Source organism: Naegleria lovaniensis (genome assembly GCF_003324165.1).
Source record: "Naegleria lovaniensis strain ATCC 30569 chromosome Unknown tig049, whole genome shotgun sequence".
Lineage (NCBI taxonomy): Eukaryota > Heterolobosea > Eutetramitea > Acrasida > Naegleriidae > Naegleria > Naegleria lovaniensis.
The window spans coordinates 234,265-253,725 of NW_025407871.1; the positions used below are offsets into that span (position 1 = coordinate 234,265).

The following is a 19,461-nucleotide window of genomic DNA, read 5'->3' on the forward strand; positions in this document are numbered from 1 at the left end:
TGCGGATGTCATGATTTGATGAAATTGTCTTGAAGGTACAGTTTACCTTCCAAATTTAACAGCAAAAAAAATTATTACCAAATCATGGTTAACCAAGATAATTCATCGTCGGTGGCTTCCTCTTCATCACAAGTGACATCAACTTCGGGAGTACCATTCGAACAACTCATCAAACAATATAATTTCAAAATAGAGGCTGTCTTTGATCATGTTGAAGCCAGAGAAACTTTCAGGAATTTTCTCAAAAAGGATTGTTTAAACGAAGGTATGAATTTCGTTATTACATATTACTAAAATGATTATTAAATTGTTTTTTAAATTGAAATCCCTTGTGCACATTCATGATCATCATGTCCTTTCAATATCAATAATATGATCATCATCAATTTTCAATATTTTGTGTGTGATGAAATATCATCATCCGGAAATAGAGCCTTTCATTTTTTATGAAGCAGTTGAACAATACAACAAAACACGGTTGGGGAAGAATCGATTTGAACTAGCTCATGACATTATTGATAAATTCATTATGGTTGGTTCGTTACACGAGTTGAACTTATCCATGAATGACCGAAAAGAATTATTGAAAAGATGGAAAGAGGTTTCTGAAAAGAATGAAGCAATCACCAATACGGATTTAATTTCATGCCCCATTGATTTATTCAATTCTATACAAGATGTACTCTTTATTGAATTGAAAGTCGACAACTTTCCGAGGTTCATTGCATCCGATATGTTTAAGAAATTCTTGAATAAGGAAATGAAAAAGAATGATTTATCCATTCTTGAAAAACTTGGAACGAAAAAGCCTTCACCATCGATTACCACCAATAATGCAAGAATCAATAGCATTGATGGTAGTGGAGAGTTAGGGAGTAATAGTTCAATACCAATTTCCGTCTCAAGATCAAGTGTTGCCAGCAGTAGCAGCTCTGGCTCGGAAGAAGAATCAAGTGCTTCTGGAGACTCAACTGAGGACAAAATTGCAAAATTATATGAGAATGATGAATTGATGAACTCATCGAATCAAATACTTCTTCCAATTATTGATGAACTGAATCCTTATGTGAGTGAATTGGATTATCAACTAGTGTTAAAATTATTACATTCGTTGTACAATGATAATTCATGGAAAAGTTTGGGTGAAAAAGTAGGAATGAAAACATGCGTCAGCCCACCAATCTATTGTTTTAATTCACTCCATCAAAATTCAACAAGTGGCAACAATAATCAACAACCATCCAAATCAACAAACAGAGACATTCCTAAATTCATGTTAGCACAAACAGGTATCATGCCAGGCATGCCACGAGATGTGGTCGATATTTTCTATGGTGAACATGTACAAAAGTTTTTCAATGACATGTACAAGAGAAGATTTCAAGTGGATTATTTTCACATGAATCCAGAAAAAGATATACCTTTTCCAACCTCAATTGTTTATGCAGAAATCAGTTTTCCTTTTCCTTTCACAAATAGGGATTGTATCTATGCCAAATCCATAATTCCAGATCAATACGATCCATCTACCGGACAATACAATCGATACACCATGATCATGAACCCCACAAGCCACCATGAGTATCCAGCAAAGTCAAATCCAGTGCGAGCAATTCATTACCTTGTTTACGTCGCTGAGAAGTATACCAAGTCAAGCGTTCGATATGCTGCATTCGACGTTGGAGGTATGTAGGAAATTAATTCAATATTCAATTGTCGATTTTCATTCATTGTTGGAACAATAGATATGGGAGGGAAAATTCCACCTTCTTTAGCATCTTCATTTATGAAAACCATGGCCAAGATACTTCACAAAAAGTCAAGAAAGGCTATTGAACAAGGATACGAGTCACACAGTTTGAATGTTGTTAAAGATCATGATGGAGGATTAGCCACTCTTAAAGAATACGAGGAATATTTAGAAAAAGTGAGGTTGTGTGAGTATAAGTAAACTTTTCCTGTTCATGTCTCTTGTCATGAATATCTTCGCCGGTGCCCTGATCATGGGTGCTGCAATTTTTCTTCTGATCTCATCACCAACCATTCCGAAAGCTGCACTATTCAAGCGACGCCAGACATCATGAAAGAAAAAAATCATCAGACATAAGAATGCTTGGAAAATATTAGGTACGATTGGGTAGAATTTTGGTCAGAAATGTGAAAAATGTGGAGCTACTGTGAAAGCATTCGAACTGAATTACTGAGAAAAGAAGATGCCTAGAAAATGGATAAAACAGTTCCTTCCAGTCCAAACTCAACAAATTCAAGAATACAAAAATGAAAACTGAACGCAACCTTAATAGTGAGTAAACTTTAAGCGCTGCCAACGATCACACTTTAATGGCATTCATGTTCCCAAGATTCTGTGTTGAACACAACATTGTGGTCGACGTTGCCACAAGTCAAGCCATAACTTGCACGTGTTTCAAGCAACTATTAATCTATCAATTACTGGAAAAAAAATTTTTGGGATTGTTTGGTGGCTGTTGTTGCTGGAGTTAAGCAGTTTTAGCAATCATCCCCATCTATTAGCTGTGTGTTATTTCTTCTGCCCTGGTACAACGTCAGTCCTATTTTTGACAGAAAATATATCCTAAATTTTAACAAATTCTTAAATCGCTAGTTCTAGATTGTACTTTGAACTGGAAACCCATTGGAATGTAGAAGCGGTAACTTTGTTAATACCAAACACATCCTTATGGTGTTCCTTTGATGGAGAAATAAAAACTCCATCTAATAAATCCCACTTCTTCTCGGCAACGTGTGTCCAGAACAACTCTTCTCCATTCACATCCTGCTTCTTCTCTGGATCTATAATACGTTTTGAAATACAATACTCTACATATGCGTTTGAATCTAAACAATGGTTGCACTGGTTGGCGGTTAGAGATTTCAAACAACCAGTTTCAGAGAACCTTGTACCGTCTAACTCTGTCAGGCGAAGCATAACAATTGATTCCAAATCGATGTTGCAGTTTGGATATTCGTGGAGTAACATGTTGATCCTTTCTTGAACAATCTTTTTCATCAATTTTGATCTATCTTCGGTCCCAAATATCTTAATTAGAATTTCTAGTCCAATTTCATACCCAATAAAATCCTTTGCAGAAAACATAAAATAATTTGTAGTTGGATCCAAATAAGAGCTTTCTGGTCCAGAAAATCCAGAATACAGTAAAGCGTCAGCAACGTCATCGTTGTGTACCTTAAACTTAGAACCTAAGAATGGAAACTGATAATGAGTAACGTATTTAACAATGGCGTCTTGAATTCCTTGTCGAGTTGTTTCTTCTACAACCAATCGAGGATTCAAACTTGAGTTATAGGTGTCAAGATAAGGCTCTATATTCTTTTTTGCTTGCAATACAAACTCTCATCTACGGACAATTTAAGAGCATCTATGGTTTTCCATTGCTGAAGAAATTCAGCTCAGTTCTATAACCCTTGTCACATCCAAAACATGCACCTCCACAACTATTGTTTGATTGTAGTTTCTTGTTTCAGTAGAGTAACAATCTTTTTGTGGCCTATACGAGCAGCTGAAGTTTTGGAGAGCAACTTTGAGCACATGGACTTGGCAACAACTTCTCCCAACAATCCCTGATTTGTTTTCGAGATTTTGTTCATCTTTGCTGGCACGAGGAGCCTCCAAAAAATTCTTCGGTGATTTCTCAAGAAATTTACAACCGAACCATCAGCGATGATTTATTCATCAATCTTCATCAGTTAGACTTTGGAATTGAAACCAATCCATCTATGGACCACCACCAACCAATAGTACTCATCATAAGGATAATGGATGGAGCATCATCAAGATTTAAATTTATTAAAATAACTTTGAATCATTGCTTTCTGATGTGATGATAGTGGAGTGAATACCATCTTGTTGTTGTGGTATTGGCTATCATCGCTTAATATTATGGATTTAGAGGTTGGTTTCATCAATATTTGGTTGAGAGTTCAACATGAAAATTTCTCAAGGCTTAGTCCCTAGCGACGTTTTGAGTGCAAGCATGAGATTCACTTGCCAAGACAATCATCAAACGACCTGAGGTGATTGTATGAACCAGAACAACAACGATATGGGTGGTGTTATTGACTGACATGATCATTTCATTGAATGGGAGTCATTCGGAGAGAAAAACTTTGATCATCAGCCCGAGCATGAAGGAGACATAATTAGATGTTGAAATCATCACTACAAGTACACAATAGTATGTCCAACATGTATACAAAGTTTGGCGACTTTCTTTGGAGGAAAAGTTCATCATCACAGCCCAAATTATGCTCCAATAGTAATGACGGGTTAGCACAGCCTGAATTTTCAATTCTCAAATTCCCATAAAACTTGATCAGATTGTATCGCTTATCATTTCAACAAGATTTCCATTGAATTTGCTCGGTACATCATTCCTACGCTTGAATGATAGCATGACGGAGTTTGTTGAGTCTTATGAATTTTATCAAAATCAAGAATAGATTGTGAATTAAAATTTGAAATTAATTCTGGTGATAGATCACGGTGTGTCATATGAGCATACCAAGTTTGATGAAATTTTGACCATCACAATAAGATCATCGTTCATCATCATTTGAACCCAAAACCGCCTTAAGGCGGTTGGATGATGTTTACGACAGAGCCACAGATATTTTCAGTTTAAATTTTACCTTCTATTATAATAGCAAACATCGTACAGCTTTAGGTATTTGGATTTGAGTCGGGACGAGCTAACTGTGCACTATGGATCCTGTGAAGTGTTGAAATGCCTTTGGAACGCCTTTGGGATACTTGGTGCTTGAAAAGTTTTTCTCGCTGAACTGTCGGCGAGTTTTGTACCTGCCGAATTCTTGGCGAGAAAACTCGCCGACTTTTTCGGCGCGGCATTTTTCTCCACGACAACCCTTAGAAGAGCACACGAACGGATTTTGGCGATTGTTTTTGGCTTTCTCACCGAAAAAATTTTAAAAAAAAAAATGCAAAACAATAACAACAACAATTCCGAACAAGCTTGCATATTATCCTTGAACGAAATGAATTCAAATGTGGAGCTAGACAACCAATCCACATCAACTTGCACCCACGAAACGAATTTTGATCTTCTCTATGACTATCTTACCGATATAAAATTCACACCATCAGACATCAATTCAGTAATTCGTATTGTTGAAGAAAATGCTATCAGAAGTATTGCTGTTCTAAATTTTTTTGATGATGAAGAGATCATGTCATTTGCAAGATCCATCATCAAAGCAGTGATTTCTTTCCGATTGCAATCCGAAAATGATAAATCCAAAGATTTCTCATAAAAACAAGATTATGACTGAAGTTGATGTCAAACAAATGTTCATAACAAAAGAGATTCCAAATTGGGAACTGTTCTTGATGAAATTCCATTCAGTTGGATCATTGACATTCGAACCAAGAAACAAACCAACGAATTTATTATTAGGTTTTATCGCTGATCATTTTAACAAGATTTCCGCTCGGTGAATAACAGGACAAGCTAATTGTGTATGACGGATAATCAGTATTACAACATCGTACCGTTTATAGATTCCCTTTAGATAACACCTGTGACACGGTTTCTTTAATGGGTTGGTAATTCTTTGCATTGCCAGCAGACAATATTCCCAAACCAGCGATATTCCAACCAGTTCCGGTTCTGTAAAGAACAGAGACCAGTACTGCTTGCGACTTGGCAGCCTTTTGTATGTTGTATTCGCTCAACATTGTTTCTGGATGGTTTACATCAAAAAATTTGAATCCTGGAGATAAAAAGTGCTCAATAGTTGGTGAATTGTATGAGCTAAGCACAAAGAAAACATATTGAACGTTAGAAGGTACCTCGCTAAGTTTGGCTTTGATAACATGATTACCTGAAGAAGAGGTCATAACATCTCCTGAGTGACGGAAGGATCCATTCAAGCAGGTTGTACTCCTGAAATCCAGACAGTCTACATATTTTCTATCCGACGAAAAGAAGATGCACGTGCCATCAAGATAGTCTGCACTTCCTGAAAATCCCCAAACCAAGTTGAATTCAATTTCTTTTATGTCACTACTGTCGGCAATGTGATAGAGTAACACCATCAAGAATACTGTGGAGCCACTAATGAGGTTTGGATAGGAACCAAGCAATCTATCCTTGTTCAGTTCTTCCGAATTGAACATTAGACACTGTTTGGTGTGATGTATGTTGGTGATTTTCTGAATTTCAAGCTTGAGGACTTGTACAGTTGTGCTTGCCAGTGAGTGAATTGGGACTTGATATTTTTCTCCTTCCAAGGTGGAAATGATAACATGAGTAATAGATGAAGAAGAGCTGTGATCAAAACTTGTTGATGTAGAGGACGCCATGTTTGATGAAGGTGTCTCTAAAAGAACATTATCCTGCAAACTGTGACGAGCAAATTCTCGGTCCTCGTTTGGAAGATGTTTACTTTCAGCAGCACAAGCAAGACATAGAGTGCAGATCTGCTCAGAGTTTGAGAGAGGGATGCTGAAAAATTCTTTTGACAGTTTGTTCTTGCCACAACCTCTGCATCTCATTTTTTTGTTTGGTCATTCCAATTTGCACAGGGGTTCTTGTTGTAATCAAGAATCCTAACGTGATCACGTTGAAAAATCATGCAAAAAAATGTCCTTGGTCGATGGTGGTGATACAACTCTTGTCCATATAGTTTTTGTGATCAAAGACTCACTCAAAGACCCTTCGTTAGAAATTGGGTCTCAGTCTATACCGCTTCAACAGGGAAATCAATTTCCAACAGTTTGGAAATGCTCTATTGATGGAGATTGGTTGTCTGGGCTGGTTCAAACCAGACAGAATAGAGCCAATCTAAAGGCCAGCTCTACCCGCCTTCTCTTTCTATCCCAAACAATCGAGCATTCCTTCACTCTGCAAAGAAAGTCTCATATATTTGTTATGGACAAGGAAGATTTCACCGGTTTCTCAAGAAAAAGTGAATCCATTGCTGTCTTGGTAAAATTTGCAGTGTCAGAGATGGCAGGTGAGAGTATTAGAGCAGGATGGGAGTTTATCAAAGCAATAACCCAAGAATATTCTGGCTTTTTACAATACTTGTCAAAGGAGCAGTTTCATGAGCTAGTTAAACTTGAGGTAGAGCCAAAAGAGCGGTTGATCAACACAATTCTTTTATCCGCCGTTATTCCATCTTTCATCAATAACAAGTTTCTTGCGTTGCTGAGAGATTGTGACATAGAAGATGAAGCCCTATTAGAAGCACTTTCGCGTAATGCTGCTTGGATGCAGTGCAAACAGCTTGTTCAACATGGCTTGCAAAAAGATGATTTTTCCTTCTTACCTCTTTGCTTGTACTATCCAAAACAACTTGAAACTATTGCTAGCACTTTCGTAATTGGTAGTAAAGGCAATCCCTCGGTCTCTTTGCTTGAAAATTTGGGCTTCATCCAGACGAGAATACCACAGGACAAAGAATACAGTATCTGTAGGGCAATTGTGAGTTGTGCCTCTTCAGTTTATGATATTCTTATTATTGCTTCAAAAGCAACAGCATTAATCCCGCTTTTGGAGAGCAATGACGATTTTAGAGAATTCTTCAAAGCTCAAATGCGTTCTAAAATTGAAGGTGGCAATGCTTGTTTCTTAATAGAAACTTGGCAACAAGTTTGTAAGATGGAAGAAATCAAAATTCTGAGCATTGAGATCTTAAGAACTGCCATAAAGCAGAGGCCTTCAGTGAGAAACAATGACGAGGCATCGGATCTTGTCAATTTATTAATGTTCAATGAACTATTCACAGCAGAAGAAAGAACAGAGCGATTGTGCCTTTGGCTCAACGACGAGCGTATTTCCAATGAAGTTGTTCTTCGCTTTACTGAAATCATTGACTCTTTGAAACCCAAGCTTGCCCACACATTATTGGACAAATTGACGAAAAAGGGCAAACTCACTTTATTCCATTTGATCAAATGTCTCAGGGCATTCCAACCTACAAACAGAGAACTGTTTAGTGAGTTGGATGTTGAGTCACTTATTGCCAAGCTGTGGAATGCCGTTATAGCACTACCTTTCGATAATTCCATTCAAACATTTGAACGAGAAGAGTTTAGATGTTTACTTGGGGAGTTTTTGGAAATGTATCAGCCTGCACTTACTCGTAAATTTAACTCTTTTTCTGCTGATTTGGAGCATTATTTTAAGATTTTGTTTGATGTCAATAAGGGCATTGCAAAAGAAAGATTTGATTACTCTTATGCAACACTCGAGTACTGTATCATTCCATCAGCGGAGTCTTCTGATCGATATTCAGATATTAGTATACCATCCATTGTGAAACACATTGGGTTTTGGACATGTATCACAAAGATTGCTAATAAGGATAAAATATATTCCACTTCGTTGTTGAAAAAGGTTAGGGCAGTTATCAACAAAGAATACAAGGCACAAATAGAAGGTACTTATTCGGTTGAGCAATATTTGAAGAAGGTGAAGGAATTGCAGAAAAATTTATCACACATATTTGAAGAGTTTGTCGAAAATTATGCTAATCAACAACTCGATATCATTTATCAGAAGATTGATCATTCTACCAGCTCTTTAGGCTTTGTTAAACAAGTTTTAGTATCTATCGGAGGCAGCATTCGTGAAAAGTATTTACAATTTGTACAACAAAAATTGAATGAATTCCCAAGAACCAAGGTATCAGAACTTCTATCAGCATCATACTGGGGCGAGTTATGGGAATGGAAAGAACAGCTGATCAAATTGAGCAGTCTTGCCCAAAGCGCAAGTTTCATGTCTACTATTGTCAAAAACCAACAGCCGAATGCATTTTCAAATCTTAACGACCTCATGAGGTACTTGATTTCCATGGAGAAGCATTTAATTGAAAAGTGGACGCATATCCTCAATGGTACAGCTGTGATCAGTGATGTTTACGAAATCTACTATCACATTCAAAACAAACAACATGAAATTCAATTAATTGAGAAGTATATGAACAAACAACTTACACATTCAGCCAAAGAAAATATTGCATTTCTGCAACAGAATTTTGGGTTTATTACTGACGCACAACATATTTTGGACCTATTAGAGCTTTGCAACCTCTCTGGCCAATTTAAGACTCTACTTGAAGAGTATGCCAATACAAACTTTAATAATATGCTACTATCTGATTTTAAAAAGCGAACCATTACCATTACGAAAAATTTGACGCTTCAAAATTTCGAAGTAGCTCATACTATTGTGGAATGCAAGGATGTCTTTTTTTTGTAAAAGAGAATTGTAATGAAGACATGAGAAACATGATTAATGGAGTGGAAGAGCATTCAGATAACTTTATTAGAGAAAGTACAGTATCCGATCTTATTGATGTATGGTCATTTCTACGGGCCCTTATACAGACCTCGTCTTCAAGCGAAACCAAGCTTCTGAACAATCTTCACAAACTATTAGCCATGGACAAGAACAAGAATATTGAAGCGAAGCTCAAAAACTGTTCTCAAAACATACACGGTCTGAAACGTTTACACAAAAATTTGAGTAACAGAACAGAGTTCACCAAAGAAATAATCGCTCACCTTTTGGAGGATAGTATTACAGCTATAAATTTAGGTTCATCGATGTGCACTATCAAAATGAGATATAAGAACGGAAAGTCAATATATGGTATGGAAGAATTGAACGATCTAAGAAGTAGATGTTTATTACTTGCCAATACTGATACTAGAAATGAAACGACAGCTCATAGCTACAGGAATTTCATAGAACTAGTAGATTTACTGCAATCTATTCAGAAAAAAGTGATGGAGCTGTTTGATGTGGGATATCCAGTTAATATGAACTCAGAATTCGTATCATATCAGGATCTCGAAGAAGAAAAAAAGCATTTAGATAATATGTATGAAGAATGGATCAATGTGAAAACCAAGTACAGAGATGAATTTCATATTTTAAACGTTTACCACTCACAGCAAATATGGATGATCGAACAACATTTATCCAAGCTATCAAGAAATATTTCTCTAGAACAGAAAGAAGAAAATGAATTACTAAATTTACTGCGACTGATAAATCCAGGAATTGTCATGGAAAAGATTACTGACCAGTTTGATTTCTCTTTTTCGAATGAAGACAAAATAGAACAACGTCTTACGAGAATATTAACTTTTTTGTCCAAAATTAGCGAACCAAAGGTAGCTACGGGGACCATCAACAAGCTACTTCCAAATGGAGCAACGGTTTGTTGCGTGGATAAGAGAAAAATAATTCCTCTTTTACTTACTATATTCATTGGATGTCACGATACTCCTTCTCCTCTTAACACACTTGTTTGCTATGAAGATACCTCTTGGAGTGAAGTTGAAGCATTTCTATTCAGGTGCAGACAGTCAAATAGTCAACTGCATTGTCTTCTAAATGTTCACAAATTGAATTTTTATGTCAAAGATTCATTGATAGAATTAATTCACAAGTTTGAGCAGAAAGAATCACAATTTTTAATGCTATTAATCACGGAAAGAGGAAAAGATTTTCTGTCTGAAGAAATGCGTTCAAACGTTAGAGATTTTAAAGAACTAGATGCCACTACACTGAAGAACTTTGTGTCAAAAATAAGACCAAATGTTGAGTTTGTTATTAGTCATATTAATGGCATTGGAAAGACGGAATACATCAAAGAACAGTCTTTCGAACTTGGTAAACTTCCAATCTTGTTTCCGGTTAGCGGAAGTTTAGAAAGAAAGAAACTGGTGAACAGATTAGCAGAAATTAATTTTTTGAAATGTTCCTCTCTTCATATTGATATTTCCATCATCAATAATGATCCAGACTTTATCGACTTTTTTCTGTTTGAGATGTTGGTAATCGGAAAAGTGTCTTTTGGATCTACCATAGTACTTTTATCATCCATTCCTACCTTTATAGAAATTGCAAACACTGTTAACAATAGTCTTGTTAATTCCATAGCAGTTCGAGAGTTCTTTAAGGTATCTGATTTGAGCTCTGATATGGACAGATTCATCGCAAGTGAAGAGATACTTTCTCCAGTCCAAATAGTTTGCCAATATTTACAAAGATATGATAAGAACCAACTGATTAATAACGATATTGTTTTTGGACGGGTTGGAGATAAGCAAAGTCTAAATCCTATTCCGAATAACGAATGCATCAGACTCATTAAGAGATATTTATTGAACAAAGACCATGCTTTATCATCCTTTTCAGCTGTTCACGTTTATCTCAATGTCCTGGCAAATCAATTACTAATGATGTCTGCGTCAATATACTTTAGAGTAGGTAGCTTGGAGAAGATGGGTGCCAGTTCAAGCATTCGTAATGAACTACTTTTAGCATTGATTAATTTAACCACCGAATTCAGTAGCTCCGCTTCAACTCTCAACAAAATACACGTGCTGAATGACGACCAGCAAGCAATGCTTGAAATATTTAATGGTTTTTTGCACTGGGAGGATTCCAATCATCTTTTAGTATTATTTCACAACATCAATTCACAAACAATATCTGCTGTTTATAGAGATTCAAGTCACGTACCGGATTCTGTTAAAAATTTATTAAGATCTCAACATACCAAATCAACTTCCCAAACATATACTCTGCCAAATTATTCAACTCTGAAAAGAGATGAACTGCTTGAAGTTCTAAAAAAGATTTGTCTCACATCTCCTCTCAATAATAGTGAAGATGATAAGGATTATGCATTAACACCTGATAATATTTTGAAAATGATACTTATCATTACACGTGTAAGAGCGAGGGTTCCTGTTGTTATTTTGGGTGAGACAGGTTGTGGAAAAACATCTCTTATCAAGTACCTTGCAAATGTGATCGGTGCTGTAATAATTACCAAGGATATTCATGCAGGAGTAACAGAGGAAGATATCGTCAGTGTTGTGTTAGAGGCAAACACCAAAGCCATCCTCGAAAATGTGAATGTTTGGTTGTTCCTTGATGAAATTAATACTTGCGACTCTGTTGGGCTTATAAGTGAAGTAATTTGTAACAAAACCTGCAATGGAAAGCCACTGAATAGGAATCTTAGTATTATTGCTGCTTGCAATCCATATAGATTGAAATTACAGCATAGTAAACCCACTGCTGGTCTTGAAGGAAAAGTTAAAGACAAAAATGTATTAGCGTATAGAGTGAACCCTCTTCCTCAATCAATGATTGCATACGTTTGGGATTATGGAAGTCTTTCTCAGAACGATGAACTTAGATACATTGCAACTATTGTTGATTCCATGACAAACTTTAGTGAACTGAAAAACCTTTGTACAAATCTATTGTTTTCTTCTCAAGAATATATAAGACAATGTGAAGACAAATCAAGTGTGAGTATGAGAGACATTGCGAGGTTTAAAAAGTTGTATCATTGGTTTTATAACAGTTTGAAAGACAAAAAACCTCCTACATTGGAAGGAAAATCACAAAAAACAAGGAAGGATTTAGAAAAATATTACAGAGTTATTAGCTCAGAGGCTAGTCCTAACAGAAAGATCAGATCTATCATCTTAGCTCTATCCCATTGTTATCATAGCAGGCTGTCTACAGATACTTTAAGAACGCATTATAGAGAAGGAGTGTGTCAAATATTCAAGAACCACAATAGACATTTAACTCCAGACATGTTTTTAGACTGCTTGTTGCAAGAGCAGAAGGACTATTTATTAAGAATGGAATTACCTGAAGGAACAGCTCTTAATAGTTCATTGCTTGAAAATGTTTTTGTAATATTGGTGTGTATTCTGAACAAACTACCAGTATTTGTGGTTGGAAAACCAGGTTGCAGCAAATCATTGTCTATGCAGTTAATCAATAGCAATTTGCGAGGATTTGACTCCAAGGATGAAATGTTTAGAAACCTTCCTCAAGTATATGTGGTTGCATATCAAGGATCAGAATCTTCTACCGCAGACGGAATCGAAAAAGTGTTTCAAAAAGCCTACAAATATCTGAAGGACAATGATAGCAATGTCATTCCAGTGGTCCTACTTGATGAGGTAGGTCTGGCTGAGATATCCAAACATAACCCTTTGAAGGTACTGCATAAGCTTCTTGAACCTGAAAAGCAGATGGTTGCAGTTGTTGGTATTTCAAATTGGTGTTTGGACGCTTCAAAAATGAACAGAGCTATCCATTTATCGAGGCCAGATGCATCTATTCAAGATCTACAACAAACCGGTCTCTCAATATTAGAATGCTTTGTAAAGGAGGTAACAGATACTGATAAGGAATGGGTATTAGAAGTTGCATCGGCATTCCATCAATACCTTTTGCACCAGAGCTATCAAAATTTTCATGGATTGCGTGATTATTATTCTTTGATTAAGTTTTTAGCCAAGTCAGGATATAATGGGTTAAATAACGAGCTTTTGAAGGTTGGCATTGAACGGAATTTTGGTGGGCTTGACACAAATGAGATTATAGAATTGATCCCACGTTTAGCCTCTGAAACACCAACTCCAATAACAGATCTTGTCCAACTTAACCTAGCAGATAAATTTGCAAGACATTTAATGGTAATTACAAATGGTGATTCAGCCCTAAGCTTGTTAGAAAACAAGGCTGAAGTAGTTTTTGGAAGTAAATTCCAAGATGACCAAACAGAAGAATATAACTATAGGGTTTTAAGTAGAATCATATTATGTATGGAATCAGGAATACAATTAATTCTCAAAGACTTAGAACAAATTTACGGTAGCTTATACGACATGCTTAACCAAAATTATACCATTGTGGGTAAAAAGAAAAATTGTCGTATTGCATTAGGTGCTTTTAGTAACCCCATGTGTCATGTTCACGACGATTTCAAGTGTGTTATTTTAATTGATGAGCATAACATTGACTATGCTGATCCTCCATTTTTGAACCGTTTTGAGAAACAACGTCTTAGCTATGCAGACATTTTTGACAAGGATCAAATAGAACTGAAACACACATTGATCAAGTGGCTTAAAAGTGTGACAACAGTAGAGGGTACTGACTTTGAAATAAGAGATGCCATACGTTCTTATAACAATGAAACCATTGACAGTTTGGTTGTGAAGCACTACAGGTCTGAAGAAAATGTAAATGAAATAATTGAAGCTTGCCAGCAAGACTTAATTTCCCTTTTCAACTTTGAGGCAATTTTGAGACTCCCTTTTACCAACGGAGCAAACAACCACCAAGTCATTCAGAAACTTACTCAATATCACCAAACATCACCTAACTCGAGTATCTTGCAATACTTCACATCATGCTATGACAAGAGTGAAATGAAACTATCTGTGATATATACATTCTCTAATATCCATACCGACGTCCTGGCATGTTTACAACACGAATTTCCAAATATTGAAACCAAGTCCCTAGTTTTCAAGCTTGTACATTTCAGTTGCGAAAAACAAGTGTTGCAAAAATTAGATGCATTTTTCCGAGACACAGTCAAGCAATATCTGTTCATCCAATGTGATGCATTTTATGACTCTATTCATCTTCTTTGGCTGAAATATCAAATCAACAACCTAGCAAATAGCTTTGGTGGTACATTTTCAATAGACAACAAGCAAATTTTCCTAATACTGCACACACAAAGACAAATATTTTCAGAGGAGAAATGGATTTTCAATTTCCTTGGTAAATATGATCAAATAATGATTGATAATCTGGATCAATCATCATCAACATTTGACCTAAGCCAGTCTGATATTATTGCTGTTTTCAAAAATAATTCTGATGTTATTTTGGAAAAGGTAATACCATGGTGTTTCCATACCATTCGATACCCTTCCAATAATCCTACGTTATTTCAAAGAGTGCAAGACACCATTAAAAATGTGTCAGCTTCTCCCACTTTGAGAAAGGTATTTTTGGAATTAATTGTACCAAATATTCCACGTTCAGATGAGACAGACTGGAAAAAGCATGTGTTGTGTAATAGGCAAAGAGTAACCAATAGCAGATCCATTCATCTAGCTGTGTTTGAGTATACATGTGAAATAGTAAGGGATATTCTAGCAAGATATATTTATCTCATTGAAAAGTACTCCGCATTTGACTGCATTCTCGAGAACGCTGGTACTTCCCTCTCTGAGGAGGAGCTTGGATTATGGCACAAAATATGTTCTGAGTCATCAATTTTGAATATTCAGGCGCTTCCAAAACCTGAAAGAGATGTGTATCAGTATTACGAATTTATACCACAATTGAGATTTCCTTTCAGTTCTGCACTTAATCAGTTATTGGAAGAGCAGCGACCACAATACGAAAAGCTAATCATTGAGTTTGAGGAAAACACTTTTGTGGAGTTGACAGATATTTTGCGCTCTACAACATTTCCCAAATACAAATTCCTGAATCACTACCTTTATGGTTCAGAAGAGCTGCTTAAAAAGTGCTTGCATGACATTCTGAAATTGCAGTCGGCACGATTGGGGATGTCAGAGGATTTTGACCGCTTTGTTTACATTTTCGAATTACTGTTGAGAATGGAGACAGACTCCTCACTGACATCCATTTACCACTTGAAACATCCAATGGACGTGATCGTTTTTATGTGGAGACAATCAAGACGCATGCACGCACTGAATGAAATGTTGAATCTCGTGCCTTGTATCTTTGAATCTAGTAGTGTTTCCACTGTTGAACTTAGAGATATCGTAGAGAGAAGCGCTTTGTATTTCTTTCCCTCACAAAAATTACTCAACGAACAATACCACAACTCCATTAGAGACTGGCATCGCATTACAAGTCAATTTATTCTGTTGACAAATAGACTTGATCTAGAGCAAGTATCACTACCCAAATTAGTAACGCTTAAACTTTTCAACGAGTTTATATCTACCTGTATAGATAATAGTGAGGGAAAGGAAATTGAGTTGAGCGATACTTTCTATGATCTTGTAAAAGAATCTACTGATAGTGAAGACTTCACCAATGACCAGATTGTATTGAGGCTGATTGGTGAGATACCATTCAAGTTAAATTCTGAGTCTGTTAACAAGTTTTTAGGATATCTTATTTTACGATGCGATCCAAATGCATTTAATGATTTTACAGCCATGATGATTCAGACTATTAAGCAACAACAATCAGCTTATCAATTACTGTGTTATTGCGAAACTGATATTTTGATTTACCTTCAAGACAGAGTTGATCTATTTGAGCTCGTGACAAATACGAACTCTCTCCATGAGTATGAGTTACTTTCTATTATTGACTCCAATATGGATTCATCACTTTCTTGCGATATTTCTACATATATTGGTGACCTTATTCATAGCAATGCATCATTTTTCATACAGCAAGATCAACTACAGGATGGGAAAATTCTAGCAAGACTAATTTCTACAGCTGAAAATTCTAAATATCGCCCATTTATTAGAGTCATGGCTGTTGCATTCCTAAAGTATTTTGTAGACAAAATAGTTGATGAGTTTAAATTTAACTGTTGGAGAAACGACGAAAAACCATCGATGGATGATTACTCCTTTATCGCCACAGCAAATGATTTGTTGAAAAGTGATTGTCCTGAGAATTCTCTCAAGCATCAATTAAGAATTTATTTTGCAAAGAAAGTTTATACTCTATTTCCTACGTTCAAAGACTTGACTCAAGCATGCATGGAAGACAAACCATGGGGAAGCACCTTCTCCTTTTTACGAAAGCTACAATGGCCATCCCCCCAGCATCAAGGACCAAACTACCTCCTTGTTGTGGACCACCATGCTGAAGTTTTGAACGCCCTACAGCAACTAATGTATCAAAGAAATTCTACACAAATCCAAACCATCCTTTCCCATTTGTTTGTTGACTCCAAGTGGACATATGCCATACTCTCTGTTTTAGTTCAACATATTTTCTTAAAATATTCTTTCGAGAGACCGTTCACATCTGAAGAAACCTTTACAATAACATGGCTCAATGATTACTTTTCGAAAAATATTAAGGACCAGAAATTGAAAGCAATACTGCTTTCGATAACATCCAATGCATTCACGAATTCACCTCTACGTTTACATGATCAGGTAGATAGCGAATCGTTGGAAATGATTATACTGATCATGCATGTTGTCATCTTGATCATTTCATACCCAAAGTGTAATTTAGCAGATATGATATTGAAGCCTGCGCAAACTGTGAACATGTTTATACCATCAATGCCCAACTCTCATGTTGAAACCGTTCAATATCTTATATCTGAGGAAGCAAATGAACCCCTAACACGGTACACTTGCAACGCTTGCGGTTACATGTTCTTTGTCGGAAATTGTGGAAATATTAACGAGAAATCAAATTGTCCTTCCTGTAAAAATCTTATTGGATCTTCGTCAAACAAGAAACTCGATACCACACCCTTCCGTGGAGCCAAAGATTTCCAAATTTATTCTGAATATGGCTATTTAATGTACAATATTTTGGAAAACGAACAATGTACAACCTTTAGACAAAACACACCACTTTCTCAACCATTTATAAGCTTCCTAATTCATGGATTAATATTGTTTCAACTCTCAATTAGTAACAACAACTCTCCTTATTATTCTGCAAGTAATGAATTGATAACAATTCCATACATTTGGAAGATATTAGATCATCAATGGAATTACTTATTACCATCATCAACGAACAAGAGTTTACTACTTAATTTATTAGCATCCTCATTGACTGAAGATGTTTTGGAAAGTAATACCAATACAAGTAATCTCTACACAAAAGAAGGACGATCAGTATTCGAAAATTCAATTACAAAACACATCGAAGTATTTTTGAAAAACTCTAACACGCATCTTCAACATGCTCTCAAAACTATTGAAATGGTACAACAATCAGCCTTTTCTACTCTAGAACTTCAGATTACTGGTAACTATATGTATTCTGAGAGCGAGAAGAAGCAACTGATGACCAATCTGTTACGACTTATTGAACGGAAATCTTTTGCCAATTTTAAGGAAAGGTTTTATCAAGATGTGGATTATAGAACAAAATATCCTCTCACAGATTATGTTTTGAAACACAAAGACAAGTTAACTCTGATTCACCATTTATACGATCTCATTTCTTGCCATAACTATTTTTATAGAATTTTTAATCACAAGTACACGAAGGAACAAACAAAAACACTGACAATAGGAAAGCTTAAAGAAAATATGGGAGGAGATGAAATATTCGTGCAACATTTGGAACTATTTATGGATACATGGGAAAAAATTGGTCCTCATGTGACAAGGCAAGGATGTACAAAATTGGCACCAATTACTTCAATAGGTTATGATACTCAAATATCGTTCTTATTTCTCAATACTGAAGATGAAGGCAGATATTTTTTGGGAGCTATTGAAATGCTTATCGGCTTTCACAACACCATAATACAAACAGTTCTTCAAAAGCATGACAGTCTTAAAGTGGAAGGTATAACTATCTATACAGCGACTAGAAATGATATTGCAAAATTTGAGGAAGATGATGATATTTTAATTGGATACAATAGTTTTTCGAAAGGTCAAGAAATAATTTATGATTACATGTTGATTGAGCAGCGATTCCAAAGACTATTGTTTAACGGGAAAAAATTTCTCTCGTTGGGAAGTATTAATAGTATTCGCTACAAGGATGAAATATTTTCTTCATGTTCCAACTTAATCTCAAGTGTTTTGGATTTAGTATTGCAAGAACCGTTAGATAATTCTGTTCAAAAAAGTATTGAAAAATCACTTACTGATTCACAGGATGTGCTTGAAATATTTTACTTCTTAGAGGCAGTGTTGTGGATGATTAGCAAAACCAGCGCAGATTCTAATTCAACAATTGAAGAGTATTGTGTAAAATGGAAAAGGGTTTGGCTCCACCTACTCTTTTTTTTGAGCCATTTTAACGACTTTACTATCAAAAAAAAATTTTGATTTCAATAAGTCCTGTCCACGGTCCGAAGTTAGGGTTGGGTTTGGGTTTGGGTTTGGGTTTGGGTTTGGTTTGGGTTTGGGTTTGGGTTTGGGTTTGGTTTGGGTTTGGGTTTGGGTTTGGGTTTGGGTTTGGGTTTGGGTTTGGGTTTGGGTTTGGGTTTGGGTTTGGGTTTGGGTTTGGGTTTGGGTTTGGGTTTGGGTTTGGGTTTGGGTTTGGGTTTGGGTTTGGTTTGGGTTTGGGTTTGGGTTTGGGTTTGGGTTTGGGTTTGGGTTTGGGTTTGGGTTTGGGTTTGGGTTTGGGTTTGGGTTTGGGTTTGGGTTTGGGTTTGGGTTTGGGTTTGGGTTTGGGTTTGGGTTTGGGTTTGGGTTTGGGTTTGGGTTTGGGTTTGGGTTTGGGTTTGGGTTTGGTTGGGTTTGGGTTTGGGTTTGGGTTTGGGTTTGGGTTTGGGTTTGGGTTTGGGTTTGGGTTTGGGTTTGGTTTGGGTTTGGGTTTGGGTTTGGGTTTGGGTTTGGGTTTGGGTTTGGTTTGGGTTTGGGTTTGGGTTTGGGTTTGGTTTGGGTTGGGTTTG

At 36.3% G+C, this 19,461-nt stretch overlaps 6 protein-coding genes across 6 annotated transcripts; 4 read left to right on the forward strand and 2 right to left on the reverse strand.

The window, feature by feature from the left end:
- Positions 1 to 84: 84 nt before the first annotated feature.
- On the forward strand, positions 85 to 1,951 carry C9374_011673 (uncharacterized protein; the record flags this gene model as incomplete). The annotated part of the gene is made up of 3 exons (XM_044687354.1): positions 85 to 265; positions 432 to 1,685; positions 1,746 to 1,951. The coding sequence occupies 3 exons, from the start codon at positions 85 to 87 to the stop codon at positions 1,949 to 1,951; spliced, it is 1,641 nt and encodes a 546-aa protein (XP_044543182.1).
- A 660-nt stretch (positions 1,952 to 2,611) lies between these two features.
- Positions 2,612 to 3,115, reverse strand: C9374_011674 (uncharacterized protein; the record flags this gene model as incomplete). Its single annotated transcript, XM_044687355.1, has 1 exon — positions 2,612 to 3,115. One exon carries the CDS (start codon positions 3,113 to 3,115, stop codon positions 2,612 to 2,614), a length of 504 nt encoding a protein of 167 aa, XP_044543183.1.
- Positions 3,116 to 4,974: 1,859 nt separating this feature from the next.
- Positions 4,975 to 5,307, forward strand: C9374_011675 (uncharacterized protein; the record flags this gene model as incomplete). Its single annotated transcript, XM_044687356.1, has 1 exon — positions 4,975 to 5,307. The coding sequence occupies one exon, from the start codon at positions 4,975 to 4,977 to the stop codon at positions 5,305 to 5,307; it is 333 nt and encodes a 110-aa protein (XP_044543184.1).
- A 241-nt stretch (positions 5,308 to 5,548) lies between these two features.
- Positions 5,549 to 6,550, reverse strand: C9374_011676 (uncharacterized protein; the record flags this gene model as incomplete). Its single annotated transcript, XM_044687357.1, has 1 exon — positions 5,549 to 6,550. The coding sequence occupies one exon, from the start codon at positions 6,548 to 6,550 to the stop codon at positions 5,549 to 5,551; it is 1,002 nt and encodes a 333-aa protein (XP_044543185.1).
- Positions 6,551 to 6,638: 88 nt separating this feature from the next.
- Positions 6,639 to 9,263, forward strand: C9374_011677 (uncharacterized protein; the record flags this gene model as incomplete). Its single annotated transcript, XM_044687358.1, has 1 exon — positions 6,639 to 9,263. The coding sequence occupies one exon, from the start codon at positions 6,639 to 6,641 to the stop codon at positions 9,261 to 9,263; it is 2,625 nt and encodes an 874-aa protein (XP_044543186.1).
- A 20-nt stretch (positions 9,264 to 9,283) lies between these two features.
- On the forward strand, positions 9,284 to 18,892 carry C9374_011678 (uncharacterized protein; the record flags this gene model as incomplete). Its single annotated transcript, XM_044687359.1, has 1 exon — positions 9,284 to 18,892. One exon carries the CDS (start codon positions 9,284 to 9,286, stop codon positions 18,890 to 18,892), a length of 9,609 nt encoding a protein of 3,202 aa, XP_044543187.1.
- Positions 18,893 to 19,461: the final 569 nt, after the last annotated feature.